This window comes from Bombus pascuorum, chromosome 6 (assembly GCF_905332965.1).
Source record: "Bombus pascuorum chromosome 6, iyBomPasc1.1, whole genome shotgun sequence".
Taxonomy (NCBI): domain Eukaryota; kingdom Metazoa; phylum Arthropoda; class Insecta; order Hymenoptera; family Apidae; genus Bombus; species Bombus pascuorum.
This window is the reverse complement of record NC_083493.1, coordinates 11,990,203-12,014,187: the sequence shown is the minus strand read 5'-3', so window position 1 is coordinate 12,014,187 and position 23,985 is coordinate 11,990,203. Positions and strand designations below refer to the sequence as shown.

The 23,985-nt window shown below is 42.0% G+C and overlaps 1 protein-coding gene across 27 annotated transcripts in view; it reads left to right on the top strand.

Moving 5' to 3' along the window:
* Positions 1–23,985, top strand: part of LOC132908360 (ensconsin) — a 202,878-nt gene that overhangs the window by 118,877 nt on the left and 60,016 nt on the right. For 8 of the 27 annotated variants that reach the window (XM_060962313.1, XM_060962309.1, XM_060962312.1 and 5 more), the window contains exons 1-3: positions 17,505–17,661; positions 21,922–22,490; positions 23,337–23,599. The exons of the other annotated variants lie outside the window; for them this stretch is intronic. In XM_060962313.1, coding sequence (XP_060818296.1) covers positions 22,192–22,490; positions 23,337–23,599 — 562 coding nt within the window. In that variant the 5' untranslated portion in view covers positions 17,505–17,661; positions 21,922–22,191. Of the gene's footprint in view, positions 1–17,504; positions 17,662–21,921; positions 22,491–23,336; positions 23,600–23,985 lie in introns of those variants that run through there. 27 annotated transcript variants of the gene reach the window in all.

Here is a 23,985-nt window from a genome sequence, read left to right as displayed (position 1 = left end):
ACGTCTCCGCGCTTGACGCCCCTGGAAACGCGTTTGATAAACGACTGCCACTCCTGTCCGCTCCATTCTCCTCTTTTTTTTTTTCCCCTCCTTGTCCTCCGCTGCTTTAATGGTCGACGATATTTTCTCGTAGACTCTATTCGTTTGGCTCATCGATACTCGAGTATCGTAAGATTTTCGCGTTGCCTTCGAATCGCAGAGACATCGGATAGCGTGATATTTCACTGTTCAGGCAACGCTTTCATAGCCTGTTTTCGAAAGTTTTTACGCTGTTCGATTGCTTTCAGCGGATGTGGTTACATATCCTTCTGTATCGACGAATCGAATCGAGGTTCGATTACGCGTGGGAATTGGAATCTTTCTTTTTTCTCCCATTTCCTTTTGAAAAAGTTTTATCGAGTTTACAACGCAGGCGAAAGGTTGAGGCTATGGGGTTACCTGTTTCGATTATCGTTCTTTTGGAAAGTCGAGAAAGAACGAAAGGGGAAAGCGTAAAAATATCGTTATAAATGGCGTGTACTGACGTGAACGCCCTCGTGCGTGTGACCTTTCGCTTCTTTTCTCTCGGATTTAACGTGAAAGGTTAATTGAAATTAGCGAGCTTCCACCTCCCGTTAAAATTCCATTCTCGCGGCATTGTTGGATTTATCCTCTCAGTCATAACAATGTTTTGTCGCCATTCGGGGTCAGCGTTCCAACCGGAACGATAACAGGAAATGAAAAGTTCCAGTTGGTTTGCATTCCGCGTCATTCCCCCGCAAGGGGTGTAAAATGCATTAAGGAAAGGGACGATGAAAGAGGGACGAATGTCGCGGGGAAACCTGAGCGGCGAAGGTAGCCCGATGCAGTTGCGTAAATCCGAAGCGATGGGATTATTAATCGAACCGTGAATTGATTTATCCGCTGATTAACGATTACTATCTTGCACGATGTGACATAGTGAGGTGCGAAAAATAACACTTGATCGTTATCATTTTTCAATCGTCGATTGGCGATCTGCTGGGCTGTTGTTCTATGTATAAAAACATTGTCACAGATCAGCTTTTCTTGAATGAATTTATAAAAACGTGGTACTTTATTCAATTTTTCTTTTTGTTAAATGCAACTGTTGAATTTAAAGTTTAAATACTTAACAAAACAGAATCGAAACAATCAGGGTATCAATTTCTTAAAATAATTATATAGAACCTTTATGATGGTTCCATCATATTTCATCCACATTTGTAATGAATTGAAGTTTGTAAAAGCATTGTCTTTTTGATTCAAAAATTTCAAATTAACGATTTTATGGTTTGTCGAAATCTTAGTATATAGTATAGAATATTAAATTATCTTTTACTTAATCGAAGAATAATGCACGCTCTTCTTTCCAATTTTCGTTGCGCAGAATCTATTACTCCATAGAAAAAGAATGATAAAGTGACATTTTCGTATATCAACTCCGACTGACCTCTAGCACTTACAGCGTTTAAAGCTTTATTCGTCCTCTTCCATTAGAGAAAATATTATTTTTGTATTTTTCATCACGTACATCGTTTTACATCTTGACCTCTGAATTATGGTTACAAACATCGTTTTCCTCCGTTCTGTTCCATTATTATTCAAACGATAAACGGCGGATGTACTCTAGAACAGAATTTACGGGCGCTCTGCAACAGCTGGTTTACGCAGTGGTGCATACAGTCGGATTGGTAATAACACGCGGAGCATGCGTGCGCGTGTCGCCAGCTTCTCTGTCTCGAGGAATGTTTTAATAATCGATATCGATATTTCTTTTCTGTTGCAGGTGAGTACTTTACCGTAAAACAATGGCCATATACGAATACCTGGGAAATTGCGGTACGTAGAGAAGAACCGAGAAGACGAGAATACCTGACTTGACTCGTAGTAGAAACTCGATCGAAGGGATAAGTGAGCCGTGATAAATGAATTCATTAGATTCACGCCGCGTCATCGCGTTTAATATTAAACACTACCCGTGAAATCGGGCTAATTGCAAAAGCTTGGCCAAGGGAAATTGGAAACGAATGCATTAACGTTTCTCCGCTCTTCCATTTTTATCGTGTCTCCTATCCTGTTGCTAATAAAATTCGAACGTCCAAAGATTCTCTGTTACGAAACAATTGTAGACAACTTGTGTAAAATCTATCTTACTTCGAATTGATGTGTATGAATAATGAGTAACTTAAATTGAGTAAAGTGAATCAAATTATAGAATGAAATTTAGAACACGTGTTTATGTTGTTACAAGGTTGTTTTACCGTATCGTTTTTCATCTTTTTACTATTACAGGATTATATTAAACAAGCGTTTTAGTTTTGATTATAATGCATACCGTGGTAGACTGTACAAATTTTCGTATGTTTATCAAGTCACGATATGCCATACTGAGTAGTGTTAGAATTTGTTTGTTGGCCAAAGCTTCAAGACAATTGAGTTTCAGTGTATTCAGTTACTTCTCAGGGTACAGTCATTTAGCTAAAGTATATGGATTATATAACAATCTACCGATATACTTGTTTGCATGCATAATAATTTTCTTTCTTACTTTTGATATTTGAGATCCTCTTCTTATTACATTGTTAGTCACCAACTATGTATATTGCATCGTTGTCCTGTAGAATAGTATAACGTAGAGTCTTCGATTCAATTCTTTCTAATATTTCTGCGCTATTTCTAAAATTTAATACCATAAATCCATACCGATTAGAGTATGCATATATAGAATATAAATTTGGATTTGAATACGAATAATCAGTATACTTTTTTCCCTTTTTTCAAGCTACCAATTGAATTTGAATAACCTTGGCGAATCGCTTCAGAATCTATTGTCAAAATAATTGCATAATCGAAATTTATTATCATATATATCTCAATAAATTTTGGACTATTAGTTCAAATTAAAATTTTCCAAGCCGTTGATCTACAAATACGAATAATCCTTTACTATCTGTCATAATTAACTGCAACATCATAAGCCTCTATCGGACCGTAAATATATTGCCATAATTACACCTCGCTTAGGTTAACGAGATCGGAGAAGCTTCGATTAGGAAAATTTTATATTCACTACGAAGGAATGGTAAATTTACCGTACGTTCTTGGACCCCCCTTCTCCCCTCTCCTCTTCGAGTAATAACGTGTTCGTGCGAAATTGCCCCACGGGATGCAGGCGCATCCCACATTCTCGTTATATTTCATATGCACTTTGTCAAGCGCGCGAAGGCTCGAGATGAGACGAGAGGATCTCGCGAGCATGAAGAAGCCCTCTCCCTTGACACTTTATCCCGAGCTCCGTGTGCGGCAAAGGGGAACGGGCCGTGACGAGCAATTAATTTCGTGCTCGTCGAACATTCGACGCTGTCTCTCACGGAATTTCCTTCTGTTCTACGCGAGCCTTGCTCGATAACTTTGTGACGGAGGCCTCATTAACAGGTAGCCTAAATCACGACGAAGATGCCGCTGTTCTTTCTTGTTACGAACCGGCGAGTCCTAGAAATATGGTACAAAGTAGAAATTTTAATTGGTAGCGGAGAAATAAATAGTTACTACCCAATTAAATGAACTCTCGTCGAGTGAATTTATTTATCTGAATGTGAACTACCACATTGACTATAAAAGCATGCTAAGATTTTCGATTCTTATACACGTACGAGGCATAAGATACGGTACGATAAAATCTCCTTAGAAGTATGTATAGAGCAGTTAAACTTATAAACGATTTTGTTAGAATTTCATTTACTTGTATATTGAGTTCCTGTTGTAAGACAAGATTAAAGTAGTTTCCTAACACGTTCTTTCTTTTTGTGGTGAATATAATCTTCTGGGGAGGAGAAGGATGAATCGTTTTTTAACACGATTTACAGATACGATATAGTTTGTTTCTTATCACATTATCATACGAAAATGAAAAATTCTTTGATAATTTTATAGCTATAAGAGCTTTCGTTATGTCAATTAAATACTTAAAGCAACCTTCAGGCGAACACAATTTGTCATTGTACGCTTCTTTGATAAAATAACGCGCAAAAGAGCGTTATCAAAGTGCAAAGTGAAGGACAAAAAGTGAAAACTAGGAATATAGCACATGGCCACGAATTTGGCGACGTTTAATTTCCGATAAGAACAGTTCACCGACTTATCAATCGTTTGTGTGGTGCGCGTAATGGCGGCTTCGTATTTTACGCGATACAATTTACGACAGTCGCTGTTGCAAATAATCGCGCTGCATTAAAATACCTTGTCGTTGAGTCAGCGTTCGCGACGTTGTCGTATTGGTGGTTACGTCTGACCAACTTTTCCGTTGTCTTTCTGCCGTACTTCCGTTCTCTGCATGGAATTACGTGTTGCACATTTTTCCGCCGATATATCCTTCTAGTGGATCTTGCAATGGGATTAAACGATCTGTCGACATCCGAAACGTAGCAACACGAGCATGGTCGATTAATATCACTCGTGGGAACGACGTTCTTTGAAATCTATCGTCGAACATCATGGAAACTCTCGTCGACCATACACGATCGAAAGTATTGTTCGACTGATTGACACCGCCGGATGTTACGATTGGCACGATGATTGACGCCTATCCACGAGACGAGTTCCTATCGTGATAGCGATCAAGAAACGCGCAGTGGTCATTTCTAACGATTCTTATTCTCTACGTTAAAGTGTCTGAGCGTTACGTTAGGTGATACATTCTCACCGATATCGTTATCTTTATACTTTCCATAATGTTATTCTATTCCTTATGATTTTTCTATTTTTCTTATTACGTATATTTCTATTCTATCGCCGAGTCCATGAAAAATTCTGCACACGATTCTATGAACCGTTCTATCAATGATTCTATCGGCGGTTCTACCGACGATTGGTTCGCGAAGATGATAGAACGCGCATCTTTTACGGGCGATTTGACCGCGAAAGTAATTTCCCCGGCGGAAATTTATCAAGAATCTAATGTCGATGAATTATTCATCGGTCGCCTCGATTGCGTCTACCGTCCGTGAGACTGTTCTTACGAGCGCCACGACGGTCTTCAATGGCAGGATCCGTGTGCTACATGTAGCGCTTCATCGACGTAATATCCTCTTATGTTTCTCATAAACTGTTGCAATTTGCGCGTTCTAACACCATTGACGTCTCTCGTGTCGGTTAGTAAGATTACATACTGGTAAACGTAACTTTAGGAGAAGATTCTACTGGTAATGTTTATCGGCCATTTATTGCTCGTACGATCCGCAAATTCGCTCATGTGTAAGATTGCTGGCTTACGAAAGTACTTGAACACTTGCCATAAAAAACTTTTACGTTCGTATTGTGTATGGTATATAAAACACTCTGCAATTTTATTAGCGCTGTAACGGTACACGAATGTAATGGTTACGTAGGTAAAATTCGAAACCAATCTGAAAAGGTATAATACACAAAAATTACAAGATATGTAAACATATATTTATTGGAAAATTAATATACGAACAGTACATTTTACATCATACGACACGTTTTAGATATATAGGTAGTATACCACTCGACATTGAGGCTGATTGATACAATGCATAATGGACTATTTAAATACTTTTGTGATCTCTGAAAAATATACACTCTCTTGTATAAAAGTCATGTACAAATGCTTTCACGGATCTATGTACTAATAGAATCAAGTACGAGAGAGAATGATGCGAATATCTTTCATCGACAGTTTGCCACACGTGTCGATCCGTAAATTCATTCATTTGTATGTACCATTCGTAACGCATTGTACAAGCAATGACAAATTGCTCAGAGCTCTCTATCAGTATTCTGTATCGCCTGCTTCAATGAACCCCGTGGCACGTGGCTGTTTCCACGGTTGATAAGATCACGAATCATCTATTCAGTTGATCAAGCTGGCGTGCGCTCTTAATTCGCACTATCAACCGATTGCTCTTAATGAACCTGCTGATTTCTCGACAGGCAACGAACGTCAATTCCCATGATCGCTTCCCAATAATACCAGCGTTATTCTTATCAGCAAGTATTGAAGCCGCGCGAAAATCCAACGCGCAGAGTTCCGTGCACAAGCGACAGTCAGTGTAAGTTCATCTTGTTGAATGGGAAACGGGGAATGATCGGATAGGTTCGTTTATGCATCTTAATCCGAGCATTGTTGGCACGATTAGAATTCGTGAATCGCAAACGAGGACACAATATCTCGCGAGACCTTCCCCGGTGAATCGAAATCCGCGGCATAAACGGATCAAGAAGATTATCCTGGATCGTCGTCTGCCTAGGGTCGGCCTTTCATTCGTGCTTTCTCGTCGAATTTACGCGCGAGCATCGTCTCATTCTCTCTACGAATCTGCGCTGCGTGTTGATTCGTCGAGACGAATCTAGTTAGTTCTGCTACTTTTTTTATTTTCTTTTTTATTGTTTGATCGTCCAACGGGACTCGGGGCACAGGTGAAAGTTGTGCTAACAAAAGAAAGAATTCGGTTTCTTGTTGGAAACGATGTCGGACAGCATTCTACCTCGGAGGTAGTGGTAATTGAAAAGTTTACGGGATGTCGCGATTCGCAGCTGGACGCGGAAAGAACTTGCAACTGTGGAATCCACGGTATCCTTGTTCCATTGTGTCGAGTTCGCTGTTTTAATTATGTATTTACTTACTCGCTCGTTCATCAACAAGTATAAGCACTTCGATACCGTATACAGTGCCAGTAAAATATTTAGAATTATGTTTCTGGTTGTATCTGTTTATATTAAATTCCCTATTAACGTGGTGTTAGACGAGGATTGTTTGGGGAAAATATGCTAGTTGATTGCTTGATTTTTGATGGCTAGAAAGATGGTACTTTAATACGAAATGATTGAAAAGAAACATAATCTGGTCGTGACATACTACGTTTTTCTGAACATGGACTATTGATACAGCCATTCTATTGAATTGTTAAAACGGTCATTTTTGGAAATTCTCACTTATGGAAAATATTTTGTATCTCATTGGAAACTTCCACAATGAACTATTAATTTCGACGTTGGCTGTTTTCTGAATCTAGACAATCGCGACTTCATAGAGAACGAGACTCGTGTATTCGGCGACGAATCCAAAGGGAAGCTCACTGGCTCAGAAAACTTAGGACTCGCATCGATTCATCTTTACGGATCGCGTGTTTGGCAAAGTTTGCCACCTCCGAAACAAAGGCGCCACTCCCGGAATAAGAAAAGTAATCACCGCTGTAACCAGTCCGTGAAACTTTTCCTCCAATGCAGGAATCGATGGCCGACCGAATTTTTCTCCTATCTAAAAACCACGTCCGTATTATGAACGTTCTGTGTTACAAGTACATTGTCATAGTAATCTTTGTTCCGGCGAGTTTCAAACTTTCGAGCTTGTCATTTTTCTCCGTGTCGAGTCCTCGCTTACACAGACTGAAAAATAGCAGGATTTGTATTTTCTTAAATCGTTGGGCAAACGCGATCTGCCAATTTTCACTGCTATTTTATGTATATCAATTATTCATGGTAATCAAACATATAATGGACAAAATAGTTGCTAAAAATAAATGAACAGAAACGAGGAAAATCCTATTTAGAATTCAGAAATTGACGTGTTATTCTTATAATACTGTAATAAAGATTGTCTTGAAGATAATCATTGACGATAATCTTTCGTATTAATTTGAATAGCCTTCAATTTGTATTGGAAATTTTCAACGAGTGTTCCTACTATATTCGATGGAATAAGTAGATTCGGACAGTGTCTGAACCGGCACTACTGTTATTGTCTTCAATCGTGATGTTATACTCTGTTATAGCCAGTTTAATTGAAATATAATGGAATATTCTTTGTTTAGTTTTTATGTAGATGCTTTCTACAAATTTTTATGGTTATTTTGAGATTATGTCTATATATTACTATCAATATTCTATGAATATCAAATATATAATACTATACGTGAGATAACGATTAAAGTATATTATATGAGAATTTTTTGATAAGAATCCACTATATTCATCTGATGTGGTTCTCTGTAATTACTTTCCTAAGTCTCCAAATTCCAATCAAAGATTCGTAACGAGGACACAACAACTATGGAAATCTATTCACTTATTAGTTAATCATTTCCAGCTTTACATTTACATTGAACAGACGTCGAATAAAATGAATTATCAGTTACTAATGAATGAATTTATCAGTACTTACATGAAAATATTGAGAATCTTATTACTTTTCAAACAAGCTATGTACACTTTCGTTGACGCGAACCAATAGTAGACTTGTTGGGATTTCGTGAACAAAACTTCGGTCAGAATATTTAACATTTAGCGGAGAATAAAAAAAAAAAAAAAAAGAAAAAAGGGAGAGAGAGAAAGAAAAAACGAGTAAGCCAATTCTTTTGAAGACGGGCCAAATTCTGGAGCGTGTCCGCGGCTTGTTCGCGATCGTGTTTTAATACTATCGGAAAACACGGCTAAGGGATGTCGGATGGTAATAAAATTTTTCCCTCAGTCGGTGCAGTTCGTGTCCCTTTTTTCGATTCGCCGCATATAGCCGCGGGATTTTGTTGGTACGGTTCCAAGTGGGCTGCGAAAAAAGTCGTCGGACGACCGGTAGATTTAGCGCTGTTCCAACGTCGGCTTCTTCCTCACGACTTCATCGTCTCTGTACCCCGAGCAAGATGTATCTACACCACAACCATAATTTATCAGTTATTAAAGCGTAGAAACCGGAACTAATTCTCTTGGAATTGCTGGAACGTCCATCGAGCGCGTTTCACCGGCAGAAGCATCGTCGTTCCTTCCGCAAGACAGATTCTCTCTTATGTCTTTAAAAACGAAGAAAGATTTGCTCGTTGGATGCTTTGCATAAGTTCTCCACATCACATTCGATCGCGCGTTAACGAGTTCCCGCGCTACTGAACTTCTCCATTTGGAACACGAAGGAGATAGATCACTGATGCTCATTAACGAGCGTTTATTAGTCGGTAAAAAATGTCGAAAGCGGAGCACAGGAAGAAACGTGACACGAGTTCCTCTGTAATTTCTTTCTCCACTCGCTACGTGTAGAAAGCGGTTCCCGTGTGTATAATTCTCGGAGCATCGTGAGTTACCGTGAGGGGAAAAAATTCCGCACGGATTTTAATTAATCAACGGAAACGAGGAAGAAAGGAGGAAGGATAATAGAAAGAAGGGAAAAAATAGAAGGAAGGAAAGGTAAGACTTTCGACGATGCAATTATCGTCTGGACGCAGGGGGCCGGGTATATCGAAGCGTGACATCGGAGTGCATCGAGGCGCTCCTTGGCTCGGGCAAATCCCATGAAGAAACGAGGAGAAAGAAGCTTCCCTCTGTGCTCGATAACTCTCGATAACTGGTCGTGGCCCGGTCCGTAGAATCGGCCACTGTAGCGAGGAACAAAGGAGCTGCGACGTCGACATTATCTCGATCAAATAAAAATGCCCGAGTCTTTCGATACACTTGACATAAATCTCGCGAACGATAAAGCGGTACTGCGGTAACGAGCAATACGTCCGATCGTTAATGCCAGCGCCGTGTTTGAAACTAGAAATATCCCGGTCGTGGGGAACTCTAGCCATTTCGCGGAACCATTTTCCGCCGAGCCTTCCGACCGCCTTTGTGGTCGTTCGCTTTCGAACCTCTTCGCTACCTTTTTGCGTTCGATTAAAACGAACCGAGAGAAAGAACCATGTTCTGGATCGCGGTCTATCGTGGTATATGTATTGACGAGGGTAAAATGATTTTTAAATGGAACAGGATTTCCGAGGTCTGGTGGGTATACAATGGGTAAAAAGTGTGCTATATAACTCGCTCCGAATGCCGGGAACGTTTTATGCCTTAAATAACGAACCACGTCGAATCCTTCGATTTTTCATCTAAACCGCTTTAAATCTAAATTTCGAGAAACTCCTGGTCAGAAGGCGAGTGATCCACGACGGAGAGCTCGGAATAAATTACAGCGCAAGTCGTCCAGTAATTTTGACCCGGAACAGGTCGTGTTCCCCCGTGTGCACGAATGAGAAGTTCCTTTCACGTTCGGGTCTCGGCGATCGATAATCGATGATCTATTCCGACTGTGACGTACACGATTGCACTACCGGGATAGATTGAACCAGCAATATCACGGAATATGGAGGAATCGATCGAGAGGGAAGATCGGACTAGACTGACGCAGAGACCTTCGACTTCGAGACGGATCTGATAGCGAATTGAACGCCGCTTTTACCTGAAATTCGTTTATCGAGTTCGTAGGGTGCAGCCGCGTGCTTTCTATGCCGACCAGAGATACATACGGCTGCCCCGCCAATTTCATCAGTGCGCTTCATGGATTTGTGAAACGCTTCGCTATCGCGTGGATACCCACTACGTTCGAAAATCTTTTTTGCGCCAGACAGACGAAATTCCACGGGTGAAATAAAGGGGAAACTTGAAAAGGTTGCTCTTTGTTTAATATTCGTTTCGCGCGTGTCGTCTAATCCTATTTAACACTCGCGAACAAAAAGCAGCTGCTGCGTCCGTCGTTTATGGAATTCACTGTAGAATAATACGAATATCTGTACGGTGTAATAGCAGCACTTTAGCTAGAAAAATTTCTAAACACTCGCGAGAGATTTAACGATATACACGATGGCTCTGCTGTTATCCTTTCAAATAATTTGTATAAACAGATGTTAGATCTTGAGCGTTTGTATAAACTTTCTTTGGTACTAGGAAAATTATCATAGGTCATCGATTTCGATGAATTTCATCAGAGACAAATGGTCTGCGACTAAGGAGTAAGCAATAGTAATTACAACGTACAGTCTTTCGCACATGTGTTTCTCGTCTCGTCTCTCGATACCATCGAAAGCAACAATGCAATAAATTTTTCTAATCTATCAGAAACATGGATGGATCGTTTCAACGTGTCAGCAAATCTCCTTACGATTCTCTTTGGAGAAAAAGCGATCTTTCATGCCGGACGAAACGCTAAGTCACTAACGACGTTTTCTCTTCCCGTATCTTCAGATCGTGGCGGTGAAATCTCAGTAGAGGGAATTGTGTATCGCAGCAGGGCAACGAATCCTCCGTTATTTACGTAGGTAGCGGAGACGAGTCACGACAGAGTCACGTACCAGGAGGTTTCAATTTTCTCTAGGACTTTTTCCTACCAGCAACGTCAGATGAGAAAAACGCGACTCATCTTCGAAATATCATGCTGGCCGATGTCCAAGAGCCACGTCCATTTTGAGAGTGCATTTCTTCGGTGTAATCAGAACGCCGTAGCCGATCAATCGAACTGAACTGGGCCAATAGGCCCGTTGAGATAATGGGAGGCCAAGTCGTGCGTATGAAACTACGTTAAGACACAGAATGCTTGATATTTCGGACATGTCTATTTTGTCCTGCATTGCCTGTTAGAGTACAACTCTACGTACAACAAACTCTACGTTTGGATTAGTTTTGAACTACGTTAACACTTTGCCTTGCGATTCTGAGATAAATAGGTGTTTAAGTAAGCTTCGATTATTCACTGTTATAATACGATATCAGATTCAAAATAATAAAACAGTATGCATTATTCATGTTTGGTTATCCTTGTTAAAGAATTGAAGCTTTATGTAGCGTTGAAATTAAGCTTCGTTACCAATACAATCTGTCTTTGTTCAACTGGAACCATAATCTGTTGCACGAGTGTACTTGACATTATAATGCAAGGGGTTAAAACTAGGTTGGAGTTTGGTTTAATCGTCAAGTTTAATAGCATCGAGGATCTGTTACACAGAATATTGCACGTAATTGTTCCATATCTCTTAATTGTTTCATCCCTCTCTTCTTAATACAACTAATTAGGAAAAGAATTTAGTTGTTTTTCCTCCTGCAGGATGCAGTACTCAGGAGAGTTTAATTTACAGCATCGTTTGGTGCCTGTTGTTTTATCTTCCTAAATCTTATGGTACAGAGAAACGAACAACCATTTTGAATGCTGGAAGCTTTACATTCTTTTACGATATGTCATCGCTGGTATGGTGAATGGTTTGTCGTCTGTTTGTTGTCTGCTTGCATAATACTCGCAAACATGGTCTGTAAAGCGTTTACATCCCTTGGAAAGACAGTATCGTAGATATACAAAATTATATTTGTAGCTTTCGAGAACTGCTGGTAATTTTGTTAGATACAATATTCGTAAGAAAATCGTAAAGTAGTCGTAAAATGTTTACTAATAACTTGCGAGTTTATGCTGATCGTGAATATACATATTTGATGGTGAGGGAAGATCGTCTTTTCACAACAGTAACACGTAGAGTAGGTTAACGAGCAATGATTCTCAGCAATCACTTGCATTTGTTATTTTCACCCGGCTCTAAATTTGCTCACGTTTGGTCCTTCGAGTTAGAAAAATAGATTTAACCGATAGTATCCATTGACCAGTGCCACGATCCAAAAGTCGTTACCAACGAGTGTTACGTACCGATAAGAATCTCAGCGTGTCGCGTCACATTTGTCGTCTCAAAGAAGGAAAGATCTCTCCGATGTGGTTTATGAAAAGAGATCGATTTCGATGTGCCTAAATACAGGGCTCGCAGGTTCTCCTAACTCTCGTGAGAGTCAGACGTCGACGAACGAGTTTCTGAGGGGTAGACTGCCATTGAGAAGGAACACGTTCGATCCGATTCGTCTCGTAGGCAAAAGATGCCATTGAAGCCGAACATTGGCGCAACAATCGTATCTTCAGGAAAGGTAAAAAGCAGTCAACATATTGTTGCACGTAACCGCTGACAACTATAGCCGCCCTGGTCCCAATGAAATTAATGGGAACGAGTTCAGTAGAATAAGGATCACAAAAGAGTCTATACTGGGAGCAAATAATAGGCGTCAAGAGTCTATAGAACGCCGGACAAAGTTATCGATCTCGGTTTCCTTTTTCCTCGCTGAAACGACAACGATTTATTTACAATTTATCCTGTCTCTTTATTCCCAAATGGGAATAACGCGAGAGTGTGAAATCGGCGCGGTGGAATTCGAGCATAAATCGATCGCGAGTCTATAGGTAGAGAAAGCATCGATACGAAGATAACGCGGTCGTTTTAGCGCGTGAACCTTAATTAGGGGGATTAGAGTAGCAGAGCAGGCAGTTCGAAGGAAATGGGAAATCGATGGCCCGGAAAGTGTGCGTTCAGTGTACGGGATATGGAGTGCTGGAAGTTACGCTTGGATCGTTTGCTACTATTGTATAGAGAGAGAGAGACTGAGAGTTTAAATAGCGGCGTTAAATCAGATTATTCCCGAAGCAAGGGTGAAACGCGAGCAGTTTGATCGTTGAGGATCTTGGAGAATCCAGATCCTCAATCTGTGAATCGCGACCTTTAAGAAGATCGTAATATCCTTTCTAGAAAATCACTGCGCTCACTTTAAGAATATCGAGCATACTAAATTATATTCATTAAGATAATTCTATACTAAGCTAGGATGGTGTTTCGAGATGTCCATTATTAAATTCTCTTTATCTTGTTAAAAAAAGTTTTTTGTTTTATGTATAACGCTGTAAAAGGAAATCGCACAACTCATCGTCAGAAAAGTTCGATTCGGTACCGTAAAGAAATCGCGATCTGAGAGAAACGTTTGGAGAGAGCAATATCTGTAAAGGAACACGGTGGGAACGTGTTGGGAAGGAAAACACCGTTCAATGACGCCGCCTCTCGATTTTTCATCGAGCATCCCGTTCTTTCCCACTTTCGATTAGTACACAACGAAGGCGTCCGATTGAGACTTCGTCGCGTCCCTTTACCCCAATGACGCCTGTGCTAGAGACCCGAAATTAATCCTCGATAATTAACCTGGTACAACTGCGAGGCTCGAGCACGAGCTGCTTTGCTCTCAAGCGCCTACCACTCGATGAGATTTCCGGCGAATTGAAAAGTTCTTCAAGAGTACTGTTCTAGTCGACGAAAAAAAAAAAGTTTGGTAGAATATCATGACTATCGACGCTCTTTATGCTGGTGCTTGGAGAAGCAAACAGAAGCTCTGTAACCATTCGTGAAATCTTTTGATCAGATTTCTGCAATTTATGATGGCAAATACTTTTACAGAGGATATATGTGGGATTTATGTATTTACATAATAAACGGAACGCGAAAAGAAGTGTAATGAGGGTAGTTATTATAATTCTTTCAAAACTAGGAAGACTAAAGTATCTCTTAAATTTAAAGATTATTTCATTTGATACTTTATGCAACAACGAAGGTATAAAATGAAATTTAAAAAATGCATGCAATTTAAAGTTTATATTATGCACGAGATGCTATTATTCATAACAATAGATGTTCTTAAGTAGAAGTAATTAAAAGCAATTGTAATTATATTTACAATTACAATGATATACGCTATGATTCGTACAAGAGTTTCCCATTAAACTTATTCTATTTTTCAATGATTCACATAAAATTCTCTAGTTTTTCCATTATACTTTTAATTAGGCTTATATTCAAGATTTACTTTTATTTGAGACTTCACATGGGTACACATTTACGCATATGCTCACCAAATTTCTGTATGCACCTTTCGACAAATGAATTGTTTGTTTCGCTGTCTATCGACATGCTAAGTTAAACATTTTCTCGTGTGCACGTGGATACATTTAGAAAACAAAGTTCAAAGAGCATCATTAAAGGTTCCTATCACGTGCCGACGGAAAGCAAATTTTCTAAGTAAAACGCGCCACGTTTGCGAACAAATATTTAAACGAAAGGGAACGGAATTACATAGATATAATCTCTTGCGAATGTTCGTTTGATTAAAATCACGCGAAGTAACACGTGTCGTGGAATTTTTTGAATTCTATCCAAGGAAAGAAATTGGTGAATGGTTTCGCTGGATATTTCTCGAGTAGAGTACATGGCGTCATCTCACATTGGACTCCTATTACTCTGGTTTCTCGAAATGGACGACGTCAGGAGCCTATCCAGCTAGATACGTCTGGAATTTCGGCAGACCCGTACGCGGATTCCAGTCATGTCACTCATGAGAGCAATGTGGATGAGTGGAAGAGACGTGCCGAGGGATCGACGAACGTTTGTCCCCGTTCAGACGCGATTTCGCAACCGTTGGATCCAAAACCACGAAGAATTCGTTCTCGTTCTGCATTCGCTACGAGTTATCTCTATAACATGCACATGCCGGTCCTCGTTAAACGCCACATTTGAATTTTTACCGTCACGGAAAGAAAAATTCCAAAGGTGTCTCTCGTCCAAGAGAAAATTTGATTTTTGTTCGTCGAGGTTTTCGAACATGAATTTTATTTGCCCATCGATTGATTCCAGTTTGCTGTTTGTATTAAACGCAGGCTTACGAAAATATTCGAACACATGAGGAATTCTACGAACTCTATCGGTGGTACATGAAACGTCTTGGAATTTCGTCAGCTCCGTTATGACGTACGATTGCCATGAGTATCTCGATAGGTTTTGAAACGAATTCGTACGAGTATACATATATAGAAATATAAAGAAATTACAACATATACACGTATATATTCCATAGAGATCACAATAGTATTTAAGCAATCAATTATCCATTATACTAATAAGCTTCAAATTTCAGTAGGACCGTATTTAACATTTGTTATATGCTTGAGTTAGGACAGTTGAGAATATTTTGATTCTTTATACATCATGTCGCTCTTGTATCTCATACATGTGATTTTGTTACAAATTACATCGTTATCTTGTATGAATACGAAATCGTGGTCGATTAATCGTTTCCTTAATAATTTAAATCGATAGTCGTGTTTTATATATGGAATCAGAAAGTACCTTGATATCTATGAACGGGAGTACATAACATTTTATATAAGAGTACAGTTTATCAATATTGAAGTATCAGGAAGTACGTAGACCGGTTAGATACGAGGGGAAAAGTTAGGATATTTGGAAAGGTTCGACCGAGACCCGATGGAAAAAGCAGACTTGTTATCGAAACGCAGCGGCGGCGAGCGAGCGAAGTGAAAATTTGCCTCTGTCGAAATGCATCATATCTGACCGCGTTGTTATTGGAATAGCCCACTCCCGTTTCATCATTCTCACGAGCAATCCTTTTTACCTGCGCAACGAGAGAATCTCGCGCGTGTAACTACAGCACGAACATAAAAAGTGATAAAAACCCAAGAGGACTACGAAAAGAGGGAAGAAAAGATAAAAAAAGAAATCTGTTGCTTGTGTTAAACCGAAAGAGCAAATCGTCTTCTATACTCGTCTCTTTGTTATGCTATCCTTGACGCTTATAGCGACCAGAGAATAAGCGAGATCCACAAGAAAAGGAAAAAGATAATACCTCCATCCGGCATCGAATCCGCCTCGCATCTGCCCGTAATCTGTCAAGGGAGTCGAGAGGATTCTACGTCGTCTTCAAGGTTATCGATCCTCGAGAACTTCGCTAGAAGAGGAGGATGGTCGTACGAAGAGAGTATCGCTGCGTAAAGACTGTTTCTCTCCTTTTCGGGGTGAGGTTCGCGCGACCCTTCCAAATTCCTCTCTTTCTCCACGAGTTTCAAGGTCACCCTGTACTTCACCCTCTTGAAGAGTTGCTCTTAAGAAGCAGGTGTTGAAGTTAGGGGATGTCTGTCAGAGGATGAAGAAGGTTCGCCGAAGAGCGGAGATCGATCGACGATCCTTCGACAAAGTAATTCCGGTTTAGTGCGACGAACTGAAACAAAACGGAGCTGTCCTCCGAGTGTGCTCTAATAGTCAAGGTCAGCAGTGCGAGAACTACCGCGATACAACATCCGACTGCGGAGTCATATAACCGCGACGCGATGTGTTTGGAGGGGAAACGTGCGATCTTATCGGGCGAATAAATGTGAAATTGTAATAAATCAGTGCTGATAACGTTCAAGAAAAAAGACGAAGAAAAGACCATTAGGGAAAAGAGGACGAGAGAGATAGACAGGTAACGTAGACGAAGATAAAGGAAAAAATTAGCCGGCATGACTCTGGAGGTGGTGGCAGGCACAGGTTGCACAACACGCAGTCGGTAGGCAGAAGAGAGACGAAAGAAGGATCGAGCGAAGAAGAGAGAAGGAGTAGCCGGAGGTGGAGGGTTGACCATTTCGGGAGTGTCGGAGGTGGCGGCGCACGGCTGATCGATGCAACAGCAGCGCCGCTACGAGCAAAAGGGTAGGAGGCGTAGCGTAGTCGAAGAGAAAGGGCAGAGGGTAGCGTTCGTCGACGGTAGAGAGCCTCCCTTCTACCGTATGTCGGCCTCCTCCGTATCCCTCCGGTTCCCTCCCTCGGACCGTTGCACGCGTACTAACCGATCAGCGCGCGTTGGGCTTCGCTGTTGGACTCCGTGCATCCCCCTCCAAGCTTTCCACCACCGCGAATTTTCAGATAGGGGTTGCTTCGACGCGACGCGACACGACGCGACGCGCGCCCTCTCTCTTCCTCCATCCTCCAACTATCCCTTTCTCGTTTCTACATCCTCTACCTCTGTCCTCTCTCTTTGTCGCTCTCGTACTCCCTCCCTCGCGGGCTCAGTTCTCGCCTGAAGACCGTGCGGTGTACAGGTGATCCGGCTTGTGCGTATTCAACCCTCTCTACGCTTGAGTTTGTCCGCCTGCTGATCGGGATGACGTGCTGCCGCGTTGCCACGAGGAGGACGCACGCTCTGTCCTGCCGTGTCGTCGACGAGGTGCGCTTCCTTCTCCTTTTTCTATTCCTCTGCAGATCCTTCTCGAGGACACGCGTTCCTTCGTCCGCGTTGTTCCGGTTGTGTGTCGTGTGGTCGGCCTTCGAGTGAACGTCGAGCAAATAGCCAAATCCTGACAGGTTTCCAGTTCTTTTGCACGCGAATTTTCTTCCTAGTGTTCATTCCTGCATGTTTCGCTCGTTCTTCGATGCACGGCACTGTTTCTATTGTACCAGGAATTACAATACGGAGATCGTGCAGGCGTAAGATCCTGTGCGCGAAGTGACTCGATACTTTTCCTCTGTGAGCCTGCTGTCTGGACGTCAGGTCTCCTTTGATGTTTCGATCGCAGGGACGGTACGATGAATCCGTTCGAGATTGTGCGGGACGTAATAATTCTTCTGAGATGAGTTTTCGATCACGTGGGTGGATGGTCGGCGGCGATACGGGCCTGTATCTCGATGATTGCGCTAGCCTTTGAGAGTCCGGAGAGTATCTCGTTACTAACGTGACGGTCTAGTTATTGCAGCCTTTTCTTTTAATCTCGTTCCTTCAAGGAAGGTCCTTTCATCGTTTAAGGTAATTAGAAGTCCATTCGATAAAAGCACTCGCTGAAAGTACTTCTTTTGATATTCAGACTACGAAACATGTAGTAAATTTGCATTAAAAACGAATCACACGATTCTTGGATCACGTGGTCACAATACGATGCTCGCTGTATTCCAACTTTCCCGTCGCGTTTATCGTGCCGTGACGAATCATCCGCACACCTCGTGATTATCAAGATACTTGGTCCAGTATCATCTTTGTCGTTCTTCTCAATTAATAGGTTAAAGGCGTTTATTTCCAGAGGCGCGCAATTAACGTGATTAATACTCTGGCGAATTATACATTCGCGTATCCCGGGACAGAATGATTTATCCTTGGCGTACGTAAGCACCGGTATTAAGCAGCTAGGTGATTCCCACGGTGCTCGCTAAATAATAGGGAGCGCTAAATTGGTTCTTGGTCTTGCGGGATCTAGCTACGGCGGAATCCACGACTTCACCAACGTTTCGCTTTTTTCGCAACTTGTGCAACTTATCCCACCCACGTGTCTTTAAATTGGCTTAACCGCGAAGCTTGTTCCCGTTTGGAATCTCGTGCATCCTTTTCAGATTTAATATCTTTAAACTAGTCGCTCGACGGAACGTTAGTTTTTTTTTATTCAATGTAGCGGAACGATCCGTGGGCGAGAAAAAACAATGGAGCTTACAAGATAACCGATGAAACGTCTGGAAAACGGGAATACCGGTTACACGCGTCACGCGTCAAAAGAACGGTACCATTGTGCTCCATTTCTAAGGCCTGACGGAAGCTCGATGATTCGTTCGCCAGCTGGCAAGGCCGGCTCGCCGTCGACGAGTCTGTTTTTAGCCGAACACGTGAATTAGCTATCCTCGACCGAGCAAACGATCGGTCGGTTGCTTTTCAACTTCTTTCTACGTTTAAATTCGTATCGATCCCCCGTCTAATCCTCTCAACACTTTGTGTCCGTATATTCCTGTCGACGTTTCAATTTATCCTGGGCGCTTCTGCCGCCTGGCCACGTGTCGAAATTGTCCTCTTCAACCGATGAACTACCGCAGAAACGTCAAAGACAATTTTCTCATTAATCTGACACAGCCTGAGCACGTTCGACGTTTGCGGTTGGATTCTCTTCCTCCGACTATATCTTCGTGCAGCAGTCGTCGCGGTTGGCAACGATGACGGCGCCATCGATGTCACAGACACGCTATAATCCACGAAAATTAGGAGAATGTCCGGTAGATCGTGAAGGTCACTGGTCCAAGCACTCTCGTGGACGAACGTGCCAGATTCAAACGATTTTACGACAAATCTTTCGTTATACGCCCTCGTTAACGCGTTCGCATTGAAACGCCACAATCCGATGGTTTGACGCACGAGCGAGCATACCAATCACATTTAACGGAATACGGGATCGCAAAATTTTTCCAGTCGAGCGCGACGCGTTATTCCAGCATTCACATGCTGCAATCGCGTTCTCTGCTCGGATCATAATTAATCCAGCTGGATTCGACGCATGGACGAATAGCACACAATCGCAGGGGGTTGCGTGGAATCTCGCGCGTTTTTATCGAGTGATTTTCCACGCGTAAGAGTTTTCGAAATACCCTTGCGACCGTCATTGAACCGACCTCTCTATACAGGTTTCGACTATAGAGAGCTATAGAGTACAGAGGGCGAAGGGGGTATACAAAGCAGTCGAAAACAACGATCAGAGACGCGTACATTGTCCGATGGAAGGTAGAGTTAAACCGACGATTGTCTCGAGAATTTCCGGGCAAATGGTACCGCGACAGAAACAACGGCCATCATCGTGGCTGTATTCGGCACGCGGACGTTTATCGGGCAACGGATAACGCTCCGATTGTCGTAACACGTCCCAGCTGCACGTCCACGATTTTATCGTACCTTCCATATTCCCATCGGTAAATAATTCTTCGTAATTCTTTCGAATCGATCGCGTTCTTGCTCGGGAAAAATCATTTTCCCTCCTGTTGTTCTTCGTCGATATTCTTTCGGAACTATCGTGTTTTCTTTTTCTTTTTTTTTTTTTTTTTATCATCGTACGATCTCTTTCAGCCGGATAATTAGCGCAGTTAGCGAAGCGTGAGAAACTCGCACGATGACAGTAAACTGTGTCAGTAATAAGATTCTATTAAAGTTAGAATGAAATATTAATTTTACGAGGCTCGTTAGTGAGTTATTAGAGTTCTTCTAGAGGAGCTGTATGACTTTTCCCGGAAGTAGGAAACTGTATCATTACCAAGTTTTATTAGCTATCCTGAGATCTTTGAATTTTTACATGTCTGTCTCGACCTTAGTTTAGCAAATAAAGAAGATCGTAACGTATTAAGAAAGTGTTCGACATACAACTAAAACAAAAAATTACGTATGGTAGATTCCTCGAATTTTTTTTTTTAAATTAGAAATATTTTTGACGTCAGAAAAAACGTTGGAGGATTCGTGCCAGAATTGAATATTTAATATTGGACAAGGATCGTTATCGGATTATCAAAACTCTTCTGGGCTTATAATATATGATTTTATCAAAAAATAGAATTTAAACAACAAGAGCGCTTTTTCTAGCAAAACCAATACCGTTTTTCCATCATCAAACGCTTTCCCCTTTTCATAATATTTGTATTGGACGTTCGAGCGTTCTTTCGAATATACCGGCGCTTCAATCAGCTTTGTTTGCGTTGACACAACCACTATCACCAGCAGCGAACACCAAATACCGCAAACATTGCAGTAGCAGTTGTACAGTTACGAAGTCTTGACGTCCGAAGAAAGGCAATCGAATCACCATTGACCAATATTTTCACGATGGCGTTAAATTAATAGCGGAAGGTTATAGCGAACGCTGGACGTAATGCAAACGAGTCGATGCACTTTCGTGCAGGATGGCAGGCCGCGTGCTCTGTTTCAGCTTTCACGATATGCCGTTCTCGGTGCTGTCGTGGTTGAAAGTCGCCAGTAAATTTTCCAATGGTTGGCAGTTGGCCAGACATTTTTATTACGGCATACGCCTCACGGAATGTTTCCTGGTCTTCGTCGCTAACTAACGCCATTTCCTGGACGTATCGTATCCACCCTTAGCGTTGCTAGCCGCTCCTTACGCCGATAGCGCACGCTCGTCCCGTGCTTTATGGAAACGACCCAAACTTCTCGATCAGCTTCTCCCTCTAGCTCATTCCACCCTTATATTCTCGTAAACGCGTTTACATCGAAGTTACGTGTGCCCGCTGCGGCGGTACACGTCGGCTACGAGGGATTTGTAGGCCGCGCTCGTGAGCGTGCAAATCAGTCTACGTGTAAAGTTTTTATCCAGAACTATCTTCGTGCACGTTGTTCGCGATGGCGCTCCGCCGTTCCACCCTACGCGAGGACGAGCTTCCTCCTCGGCCGTTGTAACCGCAGCGTTTAATTATTTCAAGCTGGCTGCTCCTTGGAGATAATGTTTCTTGATTTTACCAAAGTACACGGTGAAATTCGAGCTGTATTTCTCTTACTACATACATATGAAATGCAGGGGTTGGATAGCGTGCATCTGCCGTGGGAATTTTAAATTTCAAGATAAGCAAGCCTGTCAGGATGGTAACTGGTCGCTCGAGCATAAGATCCCCGTAGTCGACCACGCGTACATATTTCCTTCCTCTGCGTTTATTTCGTTTAATTTAAACGTTGAAACAATAGCTGTAGACGGGGGTCGGGTAACGATGTAGTATCGAGCGATTCTTGCGACGGTGGAACCGCGGGCTACGGGTTCCCTAGAAGTAGACGACGAGGATGTCGACGTTGGAAGCGCGTGGCCAGGATTGGTGAAACGTATCCGACGAATACACCAAGCACCGAGTTGAACGTGCGAGTTCGAGTGCGTTCGAACTTGGTGAACGAGGGAACAGAGGAGGAAGTTAAAGAAGAAGAAGGGTGGTCCGTAAGGGCCACGGCCATGGGGGAGGCAGTATGTTCTCCGAGCTGTGCAGGGAGACTTTGCGGAAGGCAGCCGTGTGCTACAGTTCTGGTCGTGCAGGAAGTTCATCACCATCACCACCAACGTCTCCGCCGCCATCTCCCGCCAAAGAAGCAAAGACTACTGCCAACGTTGACCTGGCAAATGTCCGTGACGCCTGCCACGAAGCCAGAGATTCAGGGACCAGCGGAAGAAGATCATCGCAGCAGCCGTCGTCGTCAGCAACGTGCACTACGGAGTTCCGTGACTTCACAGGAAGGAGATCGCCCACCGCTTCAGGCGACTCCAGGGAGTACGTTTACAACCGTCGCGAAATGCTTGCCGCTCTGGTATACGATCGCACGTCGCGTTGCTTTTGATCTCGGCTCGTTTCATATTCTTGTCTGTTTGTATAGATTGAATGACATGATAATCTAAAGAGGGTTGAAGTCAAATGTCAAATGTTTATAAAGCACGTAAGGTTAAATGTCAATTGTCTGTGAATCAAGATAATATGCAAAGGTATGCACAATTTGTTTGAGAAGTAAGGGAATTGCGAATACATTACATCGAACATTGATCATATTTGTAAAAATTGTTCCTTTTATTCATCGTTAACGATTAACCAATCATCACCTTAATCTTTAGTTTTATATGGTACTTTAAAAATAGGCCTATAAAATACGTTAATTAATATACTCTTGTCATCTTGTTAAACGATCTCAGAACGAATACTAATCAATAACCAAAGGGATATAAATTTCATTCCTTCTCAAACAGATTGTACGTATTCATCTAAGTAGAATATCACAGCGCTTAAAGTCGATATAAAGTAGTGCCGAACCAGACACAGTCCAAATCTACTTATTCTCTATTCCATCCGTAATGATGCAGTTCTTCAATACGGACAATAGTATTTACGCTAATTGAAATCTTCCCATAAAAATTCAATGTTTTTCAAGCCAATGAAAGAATATCGTCGAGATCGAGCCACGTGGGGAATCGTACCGGAAATTCGATCGTTTCTACGAGGCCCGGGGGTTCGCGATTTCCGCGCGGCTAATTTAAGTTCCCGTCGAGATTGAAAGTTCGTTAACGATCGAATTGGCCGTCTGGCAAATGAAAGCGCGTAAACGTATTCCCGTCACGGAATCCCCAGGAAGCGTTCAACGGTGTCCAGCGATTTCGGGAAAAGATTGGGCTGCCCCGAAGCGAAGGACGGGAAGCGAGGTTCGGTTACGGCAGATACGAGAGACGGACGATCAGTGTCCCCAGAAAAGGGACGACAGTGGGAAGACAACAGGGGATCAAGCGGAGGATACGAGTATGGCCGACCAGACTCGAGACTCGGTAGACAATCCCCTGGATCTCCAGGATCGTCGCCCGAACCAGAGGACAACTCCTCAACTTCTGGCGACGAAGGTATTGTTTCTCTTTGTCGTTGATGTTTCCTTGTTAGCGTGCCATAGCACGTGCTACAAATAGAGTATTTATTTTTATGAAGAATAGATCAATATGAGAATAGTAGAAAAGCATCTATGTTGGATTTTTGATTATTTATACATCCTCGTTCACGAGTATTAAGACGCCTGCTGGTTTCGTATAGAACCCGATAACTGAATCGGCCAATATTTCGTATTTCGAATTTGTAGAATTTCGTATTTTGTACAAAATATAAGGCGTAAAATTGTGAAGGTTATTTGCAACAATTTCAGATGAGAATAATGAATTAACAATCATACGTTGGTGTTTTCATAACTTTCTGGTCTAAAATCGCCGAAAGCATCTCAGATGAACTAAACAGCCCG